The following is an 18,531-nucleotide window of genomic DNA, read 5'->3' as shown; positions in this document are numbered from 1 at the left end:
GTGTCGTGGACACCCACGAGTGGAAATAGTCCTGTTGAGCCGGTATTCTGGCTGGCGGCATTCCGGGGTCAGTATGCTGACCACCGGGATCCAGACAGCCGGAAAATGAAACGCATCCCAAGATAAAGAACTATCTATCTATAACATTATAAACATAAACCCATGGCATACAAAACTGTGAAAGTAAACACTAAAATAACATAGTAATGAAATATATTTTGGCCTGGGAGGAGGAATAACTAAAAGCTCACCACAGCCATAAAATGCAAGCTTAAATAAACAGATGATATTTAATAATAACATGAATCTTAATATCATGTTGTGATTAAGGGGCTGAAGCAGAGTTGTAAACAAGACACGGGCGATTTAGAGTCATGTTCAGGGCGGCACAGCCCCACTTACAGCTGAAGGGGCGTAACTGAGTAGAACAGGCAAACGTTTAGTGAGGACATGTCCAGGGCTGGTGGATGGAATTGGAACTTATGCAGAATTATGCATACAGTATGTGTAAATATGCCTGTTTCCAGATGCATGTCTGGCACCAAGGATAGGGCTGGTGCATATGTGCCCTAACAATGACGATGGCTATGGGGATTGCGTGTCAGTCACATCGATGCGTACAACTCTGCATTAGAGTTAATATTCGCATTTATTTATTTAACTCTGTGCACACGTACGTTGTACTTGTATTCAACTCTGCAGTGTCCCCTAAATCTATTTGTAATAAGAGAAACATATATTTAATATGATTACCGTAACCATTTGCACATTTTTATGAAATATATGTATACAGTACATACAAAAATTTAGAAGTGGTGGAGATTAACCTCTTCAGTGGCATGTCCGAAAATCTTCCGGGCTTGCCAGCGATGACAGCGCTGGCAACCCGGGAAGATTTCCGGGCATGCGACTAACTGATATGCACGGCGCCCGGGAATTAGTTTACTCCATTATGGAGTTAAGCCCAACCCCCAGACTCCTATTGGCCGGGGGGCGGGCTTAGCAGTAAAATGCCATATGCTGATTCCCGGGCGCCGCAAGGTGGCCGGGAATCAGTGCTGGGGCTGGCGAGCATCAGGCGATTAACTCGTCCAGCCCCATCAGTTGCTCCCCCCCCACCTGCACCTTCCCCCCCTCTCCCACTTTAATTTAAAAACACACCCCTGGGGTGTGTTTTTAAATTAAAAACTTGCCACTGATGGGGTTAAGGGGCCTATTTATTAACATGATTTTTACTAAAAAACTCAAATGTATTGAAGGACTTTTGGAGCAGTTTTCGTGAAAAACTACTCCAAACCCTTTAATTGTGATTTTTTTTTTTTAGTAACCCACATCACGTTCCCCATACTTATGATGAGAGATGCGATATGGTCGAATTTACTAAAAAAAAATAAGAATTTACTCACCGGTAATTCTATTTCTCGTAGTCCGTAGTGGATGCTGGGGACTCCGTCAGGACCATGGGGAATAGCGGCTCCGCAGGAGACAGGGCACAAAATTTAAAAGTTTGACCACTAGGTGGTGTGTACTGGCTCCTCCCCCTATGACCCTCCTCCAAGCCTCAGTTAGGATACTGTGCCCGGACGAGCGTACACAATAAGGAAGGATTTTGAATCCCGGGTAAGACTCATACCAGCCACACCAATCACACCGTACAACTTGTGATCTGAACCCAGTTAACAGTATGATAACGTAGGAGCCTCTGAAAAGATGGCTCACAACAATAAACAACCCGATTTTTTTGTAACAATAACTATGTACAAGTATTGCAGACAATCCGCACTTGGGATGGGCGCCCAGCATCCACTACGGACTACGAGAAATAGAATTACTGGTGAGTAAATTCTTATTTTCTCTGACGTCCTAGTGGATGCTGGGGACTCCGTCAGGACCATGAGGATTATACCAAAGCTCCCAAACGGGCGGGAGAGTGCGGATGACTCTGCAGCACCGAATGAGAGAACTCCAGGTCCTCCTTAGCCAGGGTATCAAATTTGTAGAATTTTACAAACGTGTTCTCCCCTGACCACGTAGCTGCTCGGCAGAGTTGTAATGCCGAGACCCCTCGGGCAGCCGCCCAAGATGAGCCCACCTTCCTTGTGGAGTGGGCATTGACAGATTTAGGCTGTGGCAGGCCTGCCACAGAATGTGCCAGTTGAATTGTGCTACAAATCCAACGAGCAATCGTCTGCTTAGAAGCAGGAGCACCCAGCTTGTTGGGTGCATACAGGATAAACAGCGAGTCAGATTTTCTGACTCCAGCCGTCCTTGAAATATATATTTTCAATGCTCTGACAACGTCCAGCAACTTGGAATCCTCCAAATCGCTAGTAGCCGCAGGCACCACAATAGGCTGGTTCAGGTGAAACGCTGATACCACCTTAGGCAGAAAATGAGGACGCGTCCTCAATTCTGCCCTGTCCGAATGGAAAATCAGATATGGGCTTTTATACGATAAAGCCGCCAATTCCGACACTCTCCTGGCTGAAGCCAGGGCCAGTAGCATGGTTACTTTCCATGTAAGATATTTCAAATCTACCGATTTGAGTGGCTCAAACCAATGGGATTTGAGAAAATCCAAAACTACATTGAGATCCCACGGTGCCACTGGGGGCACAACTGGGGGCTGTATATGTAGTACTCCTTTTACAAAAGTCTGGACTTCAGGAACTGAAGCCAATTCTTTCTGGAAGAAAATCGACAGGGCCGAAATTTGAACCTTAATGGACCCTAATTTGAGGCCCATAGATAATCCTGTTTGCAGGAAATGTAGGAATCGACCCAGTTGAAATTCCTCTGTCGGGGCCTTCCTGGCCTCACACCATGCAACATATTTTCTCCAAATGCGGTGATAATGTTGTGCAGTCACCTCCTTCCTGGCTTTGACCAGGGTAGGGATGACCTCTTCCGGAATGCCTTTTTCCCTTAGGATCCGGCGTTCAACCGCCATGCCGTCAAACGCAGCCGCGGTAAGTCTTGGAATAGACACGGTCCCTGCTGAAGCAGATCCCTTCTTAGAGGTAGAGGCCACGGATCTTCCGTGAGCATCTCCTGAAGTTCCGGGTACCAAGTCCTTCTTGGCCAGTCCGGAGCCACTAGTATCGTTCTTACTCCCCTTTGCCGTATAATTCTCAGTACCTTGGGTATGAGAGGCAGAGGAGGGAACACATACACTGACTGGTACACCCATGGTGTTACCAGAGCGTCCACAGCTATTGCCTGAGGGTCTCTTGACCTGGCGCAATACCTGTCCAATTTTTTGTTGAGACGGGACGCCATCATGTCCACCATTGGTCTTTCCAATGGACTACAATCATGTGGAAGACTTCTGGATGAAGTCCCCACTCTCCCGGGTGAAGATCGTGTCTGCTGAGGAAGTCTGCTTCCCAGTTGTCTACTCCCGGGATGAACACTGCTGACAGTGCTATCACATGATTTTCCGCCCAGCGAAGAATCCTTGTAGCTTCTGCCATTGCCCTCCTGCTTCTTGTGCCGCCCTGTCTGTTTACGTGGGCGACTGCCGTGATGTTGTCCGACTGGATCAACACCGGCTGACCCTGAAGCAGAGGTTTTGCCAGGCTTAGAGCATTGTAGATTGCTCTTAGTTCCAGTATATTTATGTGAGAGACGTTTCCAGGCTTGACCACACGCCCTGGAAGTTTCTTCCTTGTGTGACCGCTCCCCAGCCTCTCAGGCTGGCATCCGTGGTCACTAGGACCCAGTTCTGTATGCCGAATCTGCGGCCCTCTAACAGATGAGCACTCTGCAACCACCATAGCAGAGAGACCCTTGTCCTTGTCGACAATTTTATCCGCTGATGCATCTGCAGATGCGATCCGGACCATTTGTCTAGCAGATCCCACTGAAAAATTCGTGCATGGAATCTGCCGAATGGAATCGCTTCGTAAGAAGCCACCATTTTTCCCAGGACTCTTGTGCATTGATGCACAGACACTGTCCCTGGTTTTAGGAGGTTCCTGACGAGTTCGGATAACTCCCTGGCTTTCTCCTCCGGAAGAAATACCTTTTTCTGAACAGTGTCCAGAATCATCCCTAGGAACAGCAGACGTGTCGTCGGGATCAGTTGGGATTTTGGAAAATTCAGAATCCACCCGTGCTGTTGGAGCACTACTTGAGTTAGTGCTACTCCGACCTCCAGCTGTTCTCTGGATCTTGCCCTTATCAGGAGATCGTCCAAGTAAGGGATAATTAATACGCCTTCTCTTCGAAGAAGGATCATCATTTCGGCCATTACCTTGGTAAAGACCCTGGGTGCCGTGGACAATCCAAACGGCAGCGTCTGAAACTGATAATGACAGTTTTGTACCACGAACCTGAGGTACCCTTGGTGTGAAGGGCAAATTGGGACATGAAGGTAAGCATCCTTGATGTCCAAGGACACCATAAAATCCCCTTCTTCCAGATTCGCTATCACTGCTCTGAGTGACTCCATCTTGAACTTGAATTTTTGTATGTACAGGTTCAGAGATTTCAGATTTAGAATAGGTCTTACCGAGCCGTCCGGCTTCGGTACCACAAATAGCGTGGAGTAATACCCCTTTCCCTGTTGTAGAAGGGGTACCTTGATTATCACCTGCTGAGAATACAGCTTGTGAATGGCTTCCAATACCGTCGCCCTGTCTGAGGGAGACGTTGGCAAAGCAGATTTTAGGAACCGGCGAGGGGGAGACTTCTCGAATTCCAACCTGTAACCCTGAGATACTACCTGCAGGATCCAGGGGTCCACCTGCGAGTGAGCCCACTGTGCGCTGAAATTCTTGAGGCGACCCCCCACCGCCCCTGAGTCCGCTTGTAAGGTCCCAGCGTCATGCTGAGGCCTTTGCAGAAGCCGGGGAGGACTTCTGCTCCTGGGAAGGGGCTGCTTGCTGCAGTCTCTTACCCTTTCCTTTGCCTCGGGGCAAATATTGGAATCCGCATCGCCTGACCACTGTCGTGTCCATAGACTTCTTCTGGCAGATATGGACATCGCACTTACTCTTGATGCCAGAGTGCAGATATCCCTCTGTGCATCTCGCATATAAAGGAATGCATCCCTTAATTGCTCTATAGTCAATAAAATACTGTCCCTATCCAGGGTATCAATATTTTCAGTCAGGGAATCCGACCAAGCCACCCCAGCACTGCACATCCAGGCTGAGGCGATTGCTGGTCGCAGTATAACACCAGTATGTGTGTATATACTTTTTAGAGTATTTTCCAGCCTCCTATCAGCTGGATCCTTGAGGGCGGCCGTATCAGGAGACGGTAACGCCACTTGTTTGGATAAACGTGTGAGCGCCTTGTCCACCCTAGGGGGTGTGCGCGCCCTAACCTCTGGCGGGAAAGGGTATAACGCCAATAACTTCTTTGAAATTAGCAGTTTTTTTATCAGGGGTAACCCACGCTTCATCACACACATCATTCAATTCCTCTGATTCAGGAAAAACTACAGGTAGTTTTTTCAGACCCCACATAATACCCCTTTTTGTGGTACTTGCAGTATCAGAGATATGCAAAGCCTCCTTCATTGCCGTGATCATATAACGTGTGGCCCTTCTGGAAAATACGTTCGTTTCTTCACCGTCGACACTAGATTCGGTGTCCGTGTCTGGGTCTGTGTCGACCGACTGAGGCAAAGGGCGTTTTACAGCCCCTGACGGTGTTTGAGACGCCTGTACAGGTACTAACTGGTTTGCCGGTCGTCTCATGTCGTCAACCGACTTTTGCAGCGTGCTGACATTATCACGTAATTCCATAAACAAAGCCATCCATTCCGGTGTCGACTCCCTAGGGGGTGACATCACCATTACCGGCAATTGCTCCGCCTCCACACCAACATCGTCCTCATACATGTCGACACACACGTACCGACACACAGGGAATGCTCTGATAGAAGACAGGACCCCACTAGCCCTTTGGGGAGACAGAGGGACAGTTTGCCAGCACACACCAAAGCGCTATAATTATATAGGAACAACCTTATATAAGTGTTGTTTCCTTATAGCTGCTTAAATATATATAATATCGCCAAAAAATGCCCCCCCTCTCTGTTTTTTACCCTGTTTCTGTAGTGCAGTGCAGGGGAGAGCCTGGGAGCCTTCCTAGCAGCGGAGCTGTGTAGGAAAATGGCGCTGTGTGCTGAGGAGATAGGCCCCGCCCCCTATTCCGGCGGGCTCTTCTCCCGGTTTTTCTGAGACCTGGCAGGGGTGAAATACATCCATATAGCCTCATGGACTATATGTGATGTATTCTTTTTAGCCAGAAAGGTATTAACATTGCTGCCCAGGGCGCCCCCCCCAGCGCCCTGCACCCTCAGTGACCGCCGGTGTGAAGTGTGCCTGAGCGCAATGGCGCACAGCTGCAGTGCTGTGCGCTACCTCATGAAGACTGAAAAGCCTTCAGCCGCCGGTTTCTGGACCTCTTCTTACTTCGGCATCTGCAAGGGGGTCGGCGGCGCGGCTCCGGTGACCCATCCAGGCTGTACCTGTGATCGTCCCTCTGGAGCTAGTGTCCAGTAGCCTAAGAAGCAAATCCATCCTGCACGCAGGTGAGTTCACTTCTTCTCCCCTAGGTCCCTCGTTGCAGTGAGCCTGTTGCCAGCAGGACTCACTGAAAATAATAAAACTATCAAAACTTTTACTCTAAGCAGCTCTTTATGAGAGCCACCTAGATTGCACCCTGCTCGGACGGGCACAAAAACCTAACTGAGGCTTGGAGGAGGGTCATAGGGGGAGGAGCCAGTACACACCACCTAGTGGTCAAACTTTTAAATTTTGTGCCCTGTCTCCTGCGGAGCCGCTATTCCCCATGGTCCTGACGGAGTCCCCAGCATCCACTAGGACGTCAGAGAAATGTGAAAAAACACTGCAGTGTGCCCTGTGATAATAACACCAACTCAGGCTGGCGTAATAACAGGACAGCACTGCGATAAGCAGCCTTTTGCACAACTTTTTTTTTTTCTTATGGGAACACACTGCTCGGGGAAGGACATGTCAGGGAGATACAGGGAGAATGTGGGCACACAACAGGGCTTATAACAGGGATTCTAGTGGCATCTAATATACACAGGGGGGCATGTGGGGAACACGCTGCTAGGGAGTATGTCAGGGAGACACTGGGTGCCCCTAGGCCACACAAGGGGCTTGTGTGGAACATGCCACTGTAGAGGGGGCATGTCAGGGAGACACTGTGGGTATGTGGGGCACATTCTGCTGTGGAGGGGGCATGTCTAGGAGATGCTGCGGGTATGTGGGGTACAAGCTGTTGTGAAGGGGACATGTCAAGGAGACACTGGGGAGACCTTGGCCACACAAGGCGGCATGTGAAGAAAATGCTGCTGTGGAGGTGGTACAGCCACGGGCACTTACTGCAACAAGGAATGAACTGCCTCTTGTTTTTCTTTAGCGGGGGTGGGGGGCATATGGTATACAGCACTATACACATAGCAAGTTCACTTGTTGCAGTGTCAGCTAGTACATAAACTGCACACATGACAGATCAGGGGAAGGAAATGGGAAGAGGTAATAGAGATGTAGCAGCAACAGAGGGCATGATGCATGAATGTCTCAGGACAGGGAGGTACACTACTGTATCAATTGGACAATTGGGCTACACATGTAATGTAGTCAGATGGGAGAGGTGTAACACAGTCCCAGCAGAAGGGCAGCAGATAGCTGAATGCAGAGCTGTATGTAGGCATGGCCATCGACCATCGATGATTCAAAATCATTGATGGTTTATGGTCGATGTAGAATACTTTTGCCATTGACGGGGAGAACCAGATGGTTTCCCTTCATTGATGGAAAGGTATAACCAATTTTTTTTTTTATAATGTGGTGCCGGGACACGGAGCATAACCCCGCCCCCTGACACATGAGAAGCCCCGCCCCTGTATTCTGATTGGCCTACGGACCAGTCAGTGAAAAAAATATAAATGTAATACCTACTGGTAATTCCTTTTCTCATAGTCCGTAGTGGATATTGGGAAACTGTATTTTAGTACCGTGGGGTATAGATGGGTCCACTGGAGCCTGGCACTTTAAAACCTTTAGTGTGTGTATGTGTGTGCCGGCTCCTCCCTTCTATGGCCCTCCTACCAGACTCAGTCCAGGTAACTGTGCCCGAGGAGAGGGACATACCACGAGAGAAGAAAAACAGGTACAATAGCGGTAAAGGAACTAAGCCAACACACAATCATAACTGAAAAGGAGGGCGCTAACCAGAAAAGAGGACAGCAATACCAACCTAACCAGGATAGCAAAGCTATCCCAACAACGTAAGGGGACCGCAACGGCGGGTCAACCAAACACTTACTCAGGTAAGCAGGAATCGAAGCACTGTGGCGGGCGCCCAGTATCCACCACGGGCTACGAGAAAAGGAATTACCGGTAGATATTAAATTCCCATTTTCTCTTACGTCCTAGTGGATACTGGGGAACTGTACTTTAGTACCATGGGGAAGTCCCAAAGCTCCCAAACGGGTGGGAGAGTGCTGAGACCCCTGTAACATCGCCTGACCAAACTGAAGGTCATCCTTGGCCAAGGTGTCGAACCGATAGAACTTAACAAAAGTGTTCGAACCAGACCATGTAGCAGCTCGGCACAACTGTAAGTCCGAGACACCCCAGGCAGCCGCCCAGGAAGAGCCCACAGATCTCATCGAGTGGGCCTGAATTATAGGCTTGTTGAATGGTCAATCTGAGCCAACGAGCAATTGATTGTTTAGAAGCCGGACGACTAACCTTCGTGGCATCGTAAAGGACAAAAAGCGAATCCGATTTCTGATGACGAGCAATCCGTTTGACATACACCTTCAGAGCCCTCACCACATCAAAGGACTCTGGACCAACGGAAGCGTCAGACAACACTGGAACCACAATGGGTTGATTCACGTGAAAAGCTGACACCACTTTTGGCAAAAACTGAGGTCGGGTCCTGAGTTCCGCCCTGTCTTCATGAAAAATCAAATAAGGTCTCTTACAGGATAAGGCCCCCAATTCAGAGACACATCTGGCAGATGCCAATGCTAGTAACATCACAGTCTTCCAGGTAAGAAATTTCAATTCCACCCTACGTAAGAGTTCAAACCAGTCCGATTGAAGAAAGGACAAAACCACATTGAGATCCCACGGATCCGTGGGAGGTACGAAGGGTGGTTGCATATGAAGAGCTTCTTTTAGGGAAGTCTGTACTTCCGGCAACATAGCAAATTGTTTCTGTAAAAGAAAATAGATAGCGCCAAAATCTGCACTTTGATGGAGCCTAAACGTAGGCCCATATCCACTCCCGCTTGCAGGAAAAGTAGAAAGCGACCAATTCTAAATTCCGCGGGAGAAACCTTTCTACTTTCACACCCCGAAACATACTTTTTCCAGATACGATGATAATGTTTTGACATAACCATTTTCCTGGCCTTGACCATAGTGGAAATAACCCTGGAGGTAATACCTTTTCTGGCTAGAATCTCCCTCTCAACTTTCAAGCCGTCAAACGTAGCCGCGGTAAGTCTGGATAGAAGAACGGACCTTGCTGAAGAAGATCCTTCTGCAGAGGCCAGGGATCCTCCAGAGCCATGGTTAGGAGGTCTGAGTACCACGCCCGTCGAGGCCAATCCGCTGCAATTAGAATTGCTTGAACGCTTTCCCTTCTTAGTCTTTTTAGAACCATTGGGATTAGCGGTAGAGGAAGGAACAGGAACACAAACTGGTACGTCCATGGTGACATTAGCGCGTCCACTGCTACTGCCTGCAGATCCCTCGTTCTGGAACAGAAATGACATAGCTTCTTGTTTAGACGAGAAGACATCAGATCTATCTGCGGACAGCTCCACCGGTGAATTAACTGTTGAAACACCTGGGGACGTAGGCTCCATTCTCCCGGATGGAGGTTGTGTTTGCTGAGGAAGTCTGCTTCCCAGTTGTCCTCTCCTGGAATGAATATGGTGGAGATGACCTTTGCGTTGGCCTCTGCCCAGAAGAGTATTTTTGATACTTCTCGCATTGCCGCTCTGCTTCGTGTTCCCCCTTGTCGATTTATGTACGCCACGGCAGTGGCGTTGTCCGATTGAACCTGGAACGCCTGATCCCTCAGGAGATGGGAAGCTTGCAGAAGGGTATTGTAAATAGCCCTGAGTTCCAGGATGTTTATCGGCAGAGCAGATTCCTGATTTGACCATGTCCCCTGAAACTGGGCCCCCTGGTTCACAGACACCCCAACCCCGGAGGCTGGCATCCGTTGTCAATACAATTCACGAATGGATATTGAAATTCCTGCCTTCTACCAGGTGAGGAACTTGTAGCCACCATAATAGAGAAATGTGGGCTTTCGGAGATAAGGTCACTTCCTGATGCATGTGAAGGTGAGACCCTGACCATTTGTCCAGCAGATCCATCTGAAATGGCCGGGCATGAAACCTGCCGTATTGGATTGCCTCATAAGCAGCTACCATCCTGCCCAGCAGCGTATGCAAAGATGTATGGATACCTTGCAAGGACGGAGCACTGAGCGGACCATAGCTTGGATAGCCAAGGCCTTGTCCATCGTAAGAACACCTTTTGAGACACTGTGTCCAGTATCATTCCCAGGAACTAAATTCGTTGGGTTGGTTCCAGGTGAGATTTCTGAAAATTTAGGATCCACTCATGATCCGTAAGTAGGCGAGTCGTCAGATCGATGCTGTGCAGTAGGCGCTCCCTGGACAGAGCCTTTATCAGGAGATCATCCAAGTAGGGGACTATGTCAACTCCCACCATGTGCAGTTGCAGCATCATCTCCGCCATGACCTTGGTGAAGACCCTCCGAGCTGTGGACAGGCCAAAGGGTAAGGCCTGAAACTGGAAACGGTCGTCCAATATGGCGAACCTGAGGTAAGCCTGATGAGGGGGCCACATGGGAATGTGTAGGTAAGCATCCTTGACATCTAGAGATACCAGGAATTCCCCCTCCTCCAGACCGGACACCACTGCCCGCAGGGATTCCATCTTGAATTTGAACACCCGCAGATACGGGCTTAGGGACTTCAGGTTCAAGATGGGTCACATTGAACCGTCTGGTTTTGGAACGACAAAAATACTGGCATAAAAACCCCTGTTGCATAACGGAGGAGACACTGGAACCACCACTCACGTCTGCAAAAGTTTTTGAATAGCCTTTTGCAAGGTAACTTTTCCTGTGGGTAACACTGGTAAGCCTGACTTTAAAAATCTGTGAGGAAGTGCTTGAAATTCCAGCCGGTATCCCTGGGTAATAAGGTCCCTCACCCAAGGATCCCGGCAGGATGTCACCCACACATGAGCAAAGTGTTGAAGTCAAGCACCTACCTGAAAGTTGCCCTGCCGTTGGGGCCAACTGTCACGCGGAAGGATTAGTGGCAGGGGCCCCGGTGGTCTGGTCCAGGGATGCAGCAGTTGCAGGTTTATGGGACTTACCATGAGATCCTCTGGGCGTAGTGGAGACCCCTCGGCCCCTGGCTCTGAACCTTGCCACACGAAAGGACTGCAAGGAGGGTCCTGGGTAAGAACGTCGAGCAGGTGGTGCAACCAACGGCAGATAGGTAGACTTACCCGCCGTTGCCTGAGAGATCCATTTATTTAACTCTCTCCAAACAAGGCATCACCTGTAAAGGGAAGATTTTCTACACCCTTCTTGGAATCAGCGTCCGCTGACTATTGACGTAACCACAGAGCTCTGCGTGTCGAAACTGCCATAGCAGTAGTGCAGCCATTTATGTAACACAATTCCTTTATAGCTTCGCTCATAAAATTTGCAGCATCCCTGGTCAGGGAGTTTAATTCCTTAGACACAGGAAACGTGGCTGAGGTCTTGGGTCTAACATTAAAGTACAACTCCTCATCTGGTTCTGCTTCCTGATCGGGGGACAGAGAGCTGTTCTCATCCATATTATCAACATCTACATCAAGCTGGTCAGAATCAGAATCAGATTGGAGCACCTGTGGCAGTGAGCGTTTATGTGAAACCAACAGAGGGGGCTGAGAAGCCTTTCTGGTATCTACTGCTTTAGCCATACAATCAATAGACTATTTTAACACCTATCTCTCCTTCTTAGCTGCAGCTAGTTCTGAATTCACATTGTGAATCATGCTCTTAGAAGTATCTAGCCAGTCAGATGCCTGTGAACTGTGTCCCTGTGGAGATACGGAGCACTGATCATACATGAGGGACCCCGCAGAAGAAGGGGTAGAGTTACAAGCAGTACACATAACCATGTCAACAGACATATTGCACACAATGATAATGCAGTGCAAACCCACTGAAAACACCTCCATACAGACCATAGAGAGCCCCTGGAGTGACACAGAGAAACGGAGACCAGCACACAACACACAGCAGCGCAGTGTGTAAAAGGATGTGTATCACCTTACTTATGTGCAGCGGCGCTACCGCTGATGTGCTCCCCCCCTGCTATGACTCCCTGGTACCAGTACAGAGTGTGTAACAGCGTGGGTCCGTGGAGGAGCAGCGTGCATGCAGCCTGTGATCAGCAGGAAATGGCGCCTTTCCGCCTCTGATCCCACTCTCCGGGAAGCCCCGCCCCTGTAATGGCACGGTCCCACTAAGTTGTTTATACTGGCTGAAGTAATATACACAGTACACACAATGCCTACTGACAGTGAGCGCCCTGTGGAGCATAAAGCCCTGCTGAGCCACGTGACATGCCGCCAAACCGCACCGGGGACCCGCTAACCGGGACCCCGGTATTAACACTCACCTCACCTGCTACTCTACGGCATCTGTTTGAGGGTGGCGGCTAGCAGCTGCCGTGGGCACACACAGTATGGTGTGTGAAACAGCACCTCAGGAGCTCAGTGTCCTGTCAGCTGGGTTTATGAACCATTAACCCTCACGAGGTTGGTTCGGTCCCCCCTCTAAGTCCCACGAAGCAGGTAGACTGGTTGCCAACCAGTACTACCTGAAAATAAATAACTAAAATAAAAAATAAAGAAAACTCTCTGGAGCTCCAGAGAAATGCACCCGGCTCCTTGGGCACATTTTTCTAAACTGAGTCTGGTAGGAAGGGCATAGAAGGGAGGAGCCAGCACACACATACACACACTAAAGGTTTTAAAGTGCCAGGCTCCAGTGGACCCGATCTATACCGCATGGTACTAAAGTACAGTTCCCCAGTATCCACTAGGACATAAGAGAAACAGGGATGACCATTGATAGTGGGAACCATCAATGGTTATCCACTGCATAGTTTGCAGCCATCAATGGTTACTTACCATAACACCATTGATGGTAACCATCGATGGCAACCACACCGATTGCCATCCCTAGCTGTATGACTGTGAGTCTGTGACACATGTGAGGGGAGAGATGGGGAGGTGATACATGTGAGGGGAGGTGTGTGACTGTGACACGTGTGGGGAGGGATGGGGAGGTGACACGTGAAGGGAGGGATGGGGAGGTGTGACTGTGACACGTGTGGGGAGGGATGCGGAGGTGACACATGTGAGGGGAGGTGTGTGACTGTGACACATGTGAGGGGAGGGATGGGGAGGTGACACATGTGAGGGGAGGGATGGGGAGGTGTGTGACTGTGACATATGGAGGTGACACATGGGGAGGTGACACATGTGAGGGGAGGGATGGGAAGTCGTGTGACTGTGACACATGTGAGGGGAGGGATGGAGAGGTGTGCGACTGACACATGTGAGGGGAGGGATGGAGAGGTGTGCGACTGTGACACATGTGAGGGGAGGGATGGGGAGGTGTGTGACTGTGACACATGTGAGGGGAGGGATGGGGAGGTGTGTGACTGTGACACATGTGAGGGGAGGGATGGGAAATCGTGTGACTGTGACACATGTGAGGGGAGGGATGGAGAGGTGTGCGACTGACACATGTGAGGGGAGGGATGGAGAGGTGTGCGACTATGACACATGTGAGGGGAGGGATGGGGAGGTGTGTGACTGTGACACATGTGAGGGGAGGGATGGGGAGGCGTGTGACTGTGACACATGTGAGGGGAGGGATGGGGAGGTGTGTGACTGTGACACATGTGAGGGGAGGGATGGGGAGGTGACACATGTGAGGGGAGGGATGGGGAGGTGTGTGACTGTGACATATGTGAGGGGAGGGATGGGGAGGTGACACATGTGAGGGGAGGGATGGGGAGGTGACACATGTGAGGGGAGGGATGGGGAGGTCTGTGACTGTGACGGGATCCGGTCTGAAGATAGACAGTGTCTAAGTCGACAATGTTTAGGTCGACCACTATAGGTCGACAGTCACTAGGTCGACAGGGTCAGAAGGTCGACATGTTCTAGGTCGACAGGTCAAAAGGTCGACAAGAGTTTTTTTTAAAAAAAATCTTTTTTTTAAACTTTTTCATACTTAACGATCCACGTGGACTACGATTGGAACGGTAATCTGTGCCGAGCGAAGCGAGGCACCTCGCCCGAAGCATGGTGAGTGAAGCGAGCCATGCGAGGGGACACGGTGCACTAATTGGGGTTCCCGGTCACTCTATGAAGAAAACGACACCAAAAAAACATAAAAAACTCATGTCGACCTTTTGACCTGTCGACCTAGAACATGTCAACATTCTGACCCTGTCGACCTAGTGACTGTCGACCTATAGTGGTCGACCTAAACATTGTCGACCTAGACACTGTCGATCTAATGATCCACACCCGACTGTGACACATGTGAGGGGAGGGATGGGGAAGTGACACATGTGATTGGAGGGATGGGGAGGTGACATGTGACGGGAGGGATGGGGAGGTATGTGACTGTGACATATGTGAGAGGAGGGATGGGGAGGTGACACATGTCAGAGGAGGAATGGGGAGGTGTGTGACTGTGACACATGTGAGGGCAGAGCCAGCCCTAGGCATAGGCAACTAGGCAAATGCCTAGGGCATTTGGAATGCCATGGGGCACAAGCAGCTTCTGCTGATTGAAATGATATGTGGCATGCCTATATTCTGTGTGTGACTGCGACTGTATCTGCATACAAAATACTACGTTACAATGTATTCCTGGAAATCACTGTAACGTAGCATTTCATATGCAGATATAGCAGCAGTCGCACACAGAATATAGGCATGCCGAATATCATTTTAATCAGCAGAAGCTGCTTGTGCATCGTAGCCATATAGCAATGCATTTTCAGCAAAAAAGGCACCCGACTTTAGCAGAGCTGCCAGCTGACTCACGCCAGGCATCTCCTGCTGCATGGCGTATTGAAGCAAGATGTATGAGGACACATCTGTGTCCAAGCAGAGGCAGAGGTCACAGTATTAGCGGCCATGTGATTGCTGTGTATGGGTGGGTTGGTTGTGCACTAGTGTTCGGCATATGTTTAAGGAGCATTATGTGTGTCATGTACATTAATGCATTAATAATGTGCAGCATATGTGTAAGGGACATTATGTGTATACAGGCATTAATAAAGGTTAGCATAATGTGTAAAGCGCATAATGGGCGGGATGTACTAAGCGGAAAATGAGGTAAACCTCCTGTTTACCGCATTTTCCTAATGCACTATCTTCTGGCCAACAGGACAGCGTTGCGGAGGGGTTCACCAGCTTTTGCTGGGGATACCCTATAGAAGCCTATGGGCTTCTCTCTGCAGCGCTGTGTGAGGGATCCGATCAGATCCCTTCCAGCATGCCCCACGGCCGGCCCCGTCACCCTGCGCATGCGCAGACTGACTCCCGATGCAGAATCCCGGAAGTCAAGCTGCCGCTGGTCATCGCAGAGGACAGTTCTTATCGGAAGAGCTGTCCTCCGAAATGGTGATCGCATATGTAAGTACTGATGCGATCAGCATCGGGGCACTGGGCGGCTATGTACATTAGTACATCCCGCCCTCTATTTATAAGAACATTAATAATGTGTGTCATATGTGTGGGGGGCATTACTGTGTGGTATTATGTGCAGAATGCATTACTAATGTGTGGCATTATGTGTATAAGGTGCTCTATTGTGTTGCGTAACATTCATATAGAAAGGGCACTACTGTGTGGTCTAATGTGAATAAAGAGCAATATGGTGTGGTATAATGTGACTAAGGAGCAATTCAGTGTGATGTAATGTGAATAAGGGGCACTACTGTGAGGAGTAATGTATATAAGGTAAAGTGGTACTACTGTATGATGTAACGTGAATAAGGAACACTATCGCATAATATAATGTGAACAAAGTTGCACTACTTCGTGGTCTAATTTGAATTGGGTACTAATGTGTGGCTATACCCCTTCCCAGCAAGAGAACATGCACCTTTTTGGGCTGTGCGCTGAATGTGCGCACTGTTCCTATTTAAAATAAAGGGGGTAGGAGCACCAAAATGAGGACTGCTATGGATGAGGGGTGATGGTGCTGGGAAAGGGGTGCAGTGTCTGAGGCGGAACTAGTAGTGGTGCTACGGGGCAACAGCCAAAAACTTGCCTACGGCATCATGCGGGAGATGTATGAAAAACTTCCTAACGGACTTTATTTGCCTGGGGGCGGTGATACGCCCTTACCCGCCGCCACAATGTATTATATGAGTGCCTGCCGATGTGGGAGGGCGTTATCTCACCTGTCCCGTGATATGCCTTCTCCCACATTGGCTAGGCTGGAATCGCCACCGCTGGCTTTCTGCGCATGTGCCCTTCTTCCTGCTTGCGCAGCTGGTGGCCTCCGGCGCATGCACGATTAGGCTGGGCGATCGCTGTCGCCGGATGTGTGGATGAAGACGAGCGGCGGGGGGGTCTCTCAAGCTCCCATTCAGCCTTGCGGTGCGACTCGGCGCATGCGCAGATGAGCACTGAAGACCATGGACACTAAATAAAGTTTCACCCCCCCCCCCCCCCACCCAAAAAAAAAAAAAAAAACACTACTAGGAAGTACCTGCAGTGCTGTAGCGCCAGCCCTGACCTGGCGAAGTGGCAGAGGGGACTTAAAGAGCGGCGAGTGACAGTCCCGCTGTTAATACATCAGGGGGGCAGCAAATAGGTATAGGCACAGCGCTCAGGACGAAGCGGGACCATGCGCTGTGTAGATTTGTTAAAGTGCTGCATCATACATCGTGATGATGAGGTACCAGAAGCAGTTAGCGTGCGTTATGTGCTGAATGAACATATCGTACATCTACCACCATATTAGTTAGGGCTGGCTCTGTGTGAGGGGAGGGATTGGGAGGTGTGTGACTGTGTGGTATGCCGGCCGGCGTGCCATACAGTATACACACACCCTTTCTTCTTCGTCTTGCTCTCTATATGGACTGCCCCGGACCACCCCGATCCCATGGCGGAAAAGTAAAACTCATTGTAATGGGCTGCTGTCGAGACGTGCCGCACTGTGCCTCCTAGCCGGGGGTATGCATCTGCATGCAGCAAGGGCCTGCTCATAGGGTGCACACTGTGCAGTACTCTATTAACAAGATGTACCCTGTCGAACAGAGTAGATCTCTAATGTACTACACACACTAGCTGCGTTGCATCATGGTATATATTGCTGTAACTGCATTTTTATGTCAGTGTGAGAGTGCACTAAGCTCTGTTCCCCGGTCACTGTACCTTAGTCTGCACATTGCGAGGGTCCCAGTCCGGTCTCAGCTGCTGGATGAGGCTGAGGGCGCCGGGAATGACATTCTGCTCATCCACAGAAATGCTGAGAGCGCGCAGTGTGGGGCTGTCACTGTGACACTGCTGCTGCTGCTGCTGCTCACCCATCCCTGAGTGAGTCTGTGCTCTGACACTTCGGCCCCCTCCACAGGTGGGAAATACCCACTGGAGGAGGGGGGGGGAGAGAGAGGGAGAGGAGGGCCGGGACTTGTCACCAACTGTCACCCTTCCCTGTAGAGAGAGTGAAAGAGAGACGGTACAGGAGGAGGAGAGCGCAGCCTACTTCACTCAGAGGCTCTCCTCCTACTGGCTGATGTCATAAGAGCTGGACTATGGAGGAGAACGCTGACTGCCTCACTCATAGTAGAACAAGTGATCTCTTCAGTGAATGTGCTGTTCCTGTTATTAGTCAGGAATCAGAATGTGTATATACTGTATACCATACATATACATAATGGCCAACTATCCCTAATTTCTATGGACAGTCCCAGGTGCATACTGTACGTAATGGCTGCTGCTAGAAGTTCATCAACTGTTTTGTGCTTTTCGTCTAAATGTGAGAAAAAAACTTTGCATATGTTCCTAGGCAAGCACAGAATCAACATAAAATATGGAAAACATTGTGCCGCAAGAAAGAGAAAAGTGAGTGAGAGAAGACCACTAGTTAAACCTAAATTTCCTCGGAGGTATATTTAAAAAAGTGCAGGTTTAGAGATTCCAGCTATTATAGTGTTCACGCTAGGCAGTTTTAGCAGGGCGCCGCGCCCTGCCCGATTTTTTAAGGGCAAAACCCGCCCTGCCCTTTCTGCGGCGCCCTGCTAAAACTGCCGCCCGCTTCCTGCCCTCACAGCGTGTAAAAATGCAGCGCATGCGCACGGCATCCATTCACGCTGAGAGAGCGCTTGGGGGAAGCCCAGCACTCCGTAGGTACTGGGCACACCCCCACCAGTGATGCCGC

The 18,531-nt window shown here is 49.7% G+C and overlaps 1 protein-coding gene across 1 annotated transcript in view; it reads right to left on the bottom strand.

Annotated features, from left to right (window-relative positions):
* Window positions 1–17,840, bottom strand: part of ETNK2 (ethanolamine kinase 2) — a 195,774-nt gene extending 177,934 nt beyond the window's left edge. Inside the window, exon 1 of the mRNA XM_063955257.1 lies at window positions 17,526–17,840. Coding sequence (XP_063811327.1) covers window positions 17,526–17,681 — 156 coding nt within the window. The 5' untranslated portion in view covers window positions 17,682–17,840. The remainder of the gene's footprint in view (window positions 1–17,525) is intronic.
* Window positions 17,841–18,531: the final 691 nt, after the last annotated feature.

This window comes from Pseudophryne corroboree, chromosome 2, assembly GCF_028390025.1.
Source record: "Pseudophryne corroboree isolate aPseCor3 chromosome 2, aPseCor3.hap2, whole genome shotgun sequence".
Lineage (NCBI taxonomy): Eukaryota > Metazoa > Chordata > Amphibia > Anura > Myobatrachidae > Pseudophryne > Pseudophryne corroboree.
The sequence above is the reverse complement of the archived record's forward strand: the minus strand, read 5'-3'. Positions and strand labels throughout refer to the sequence as shown.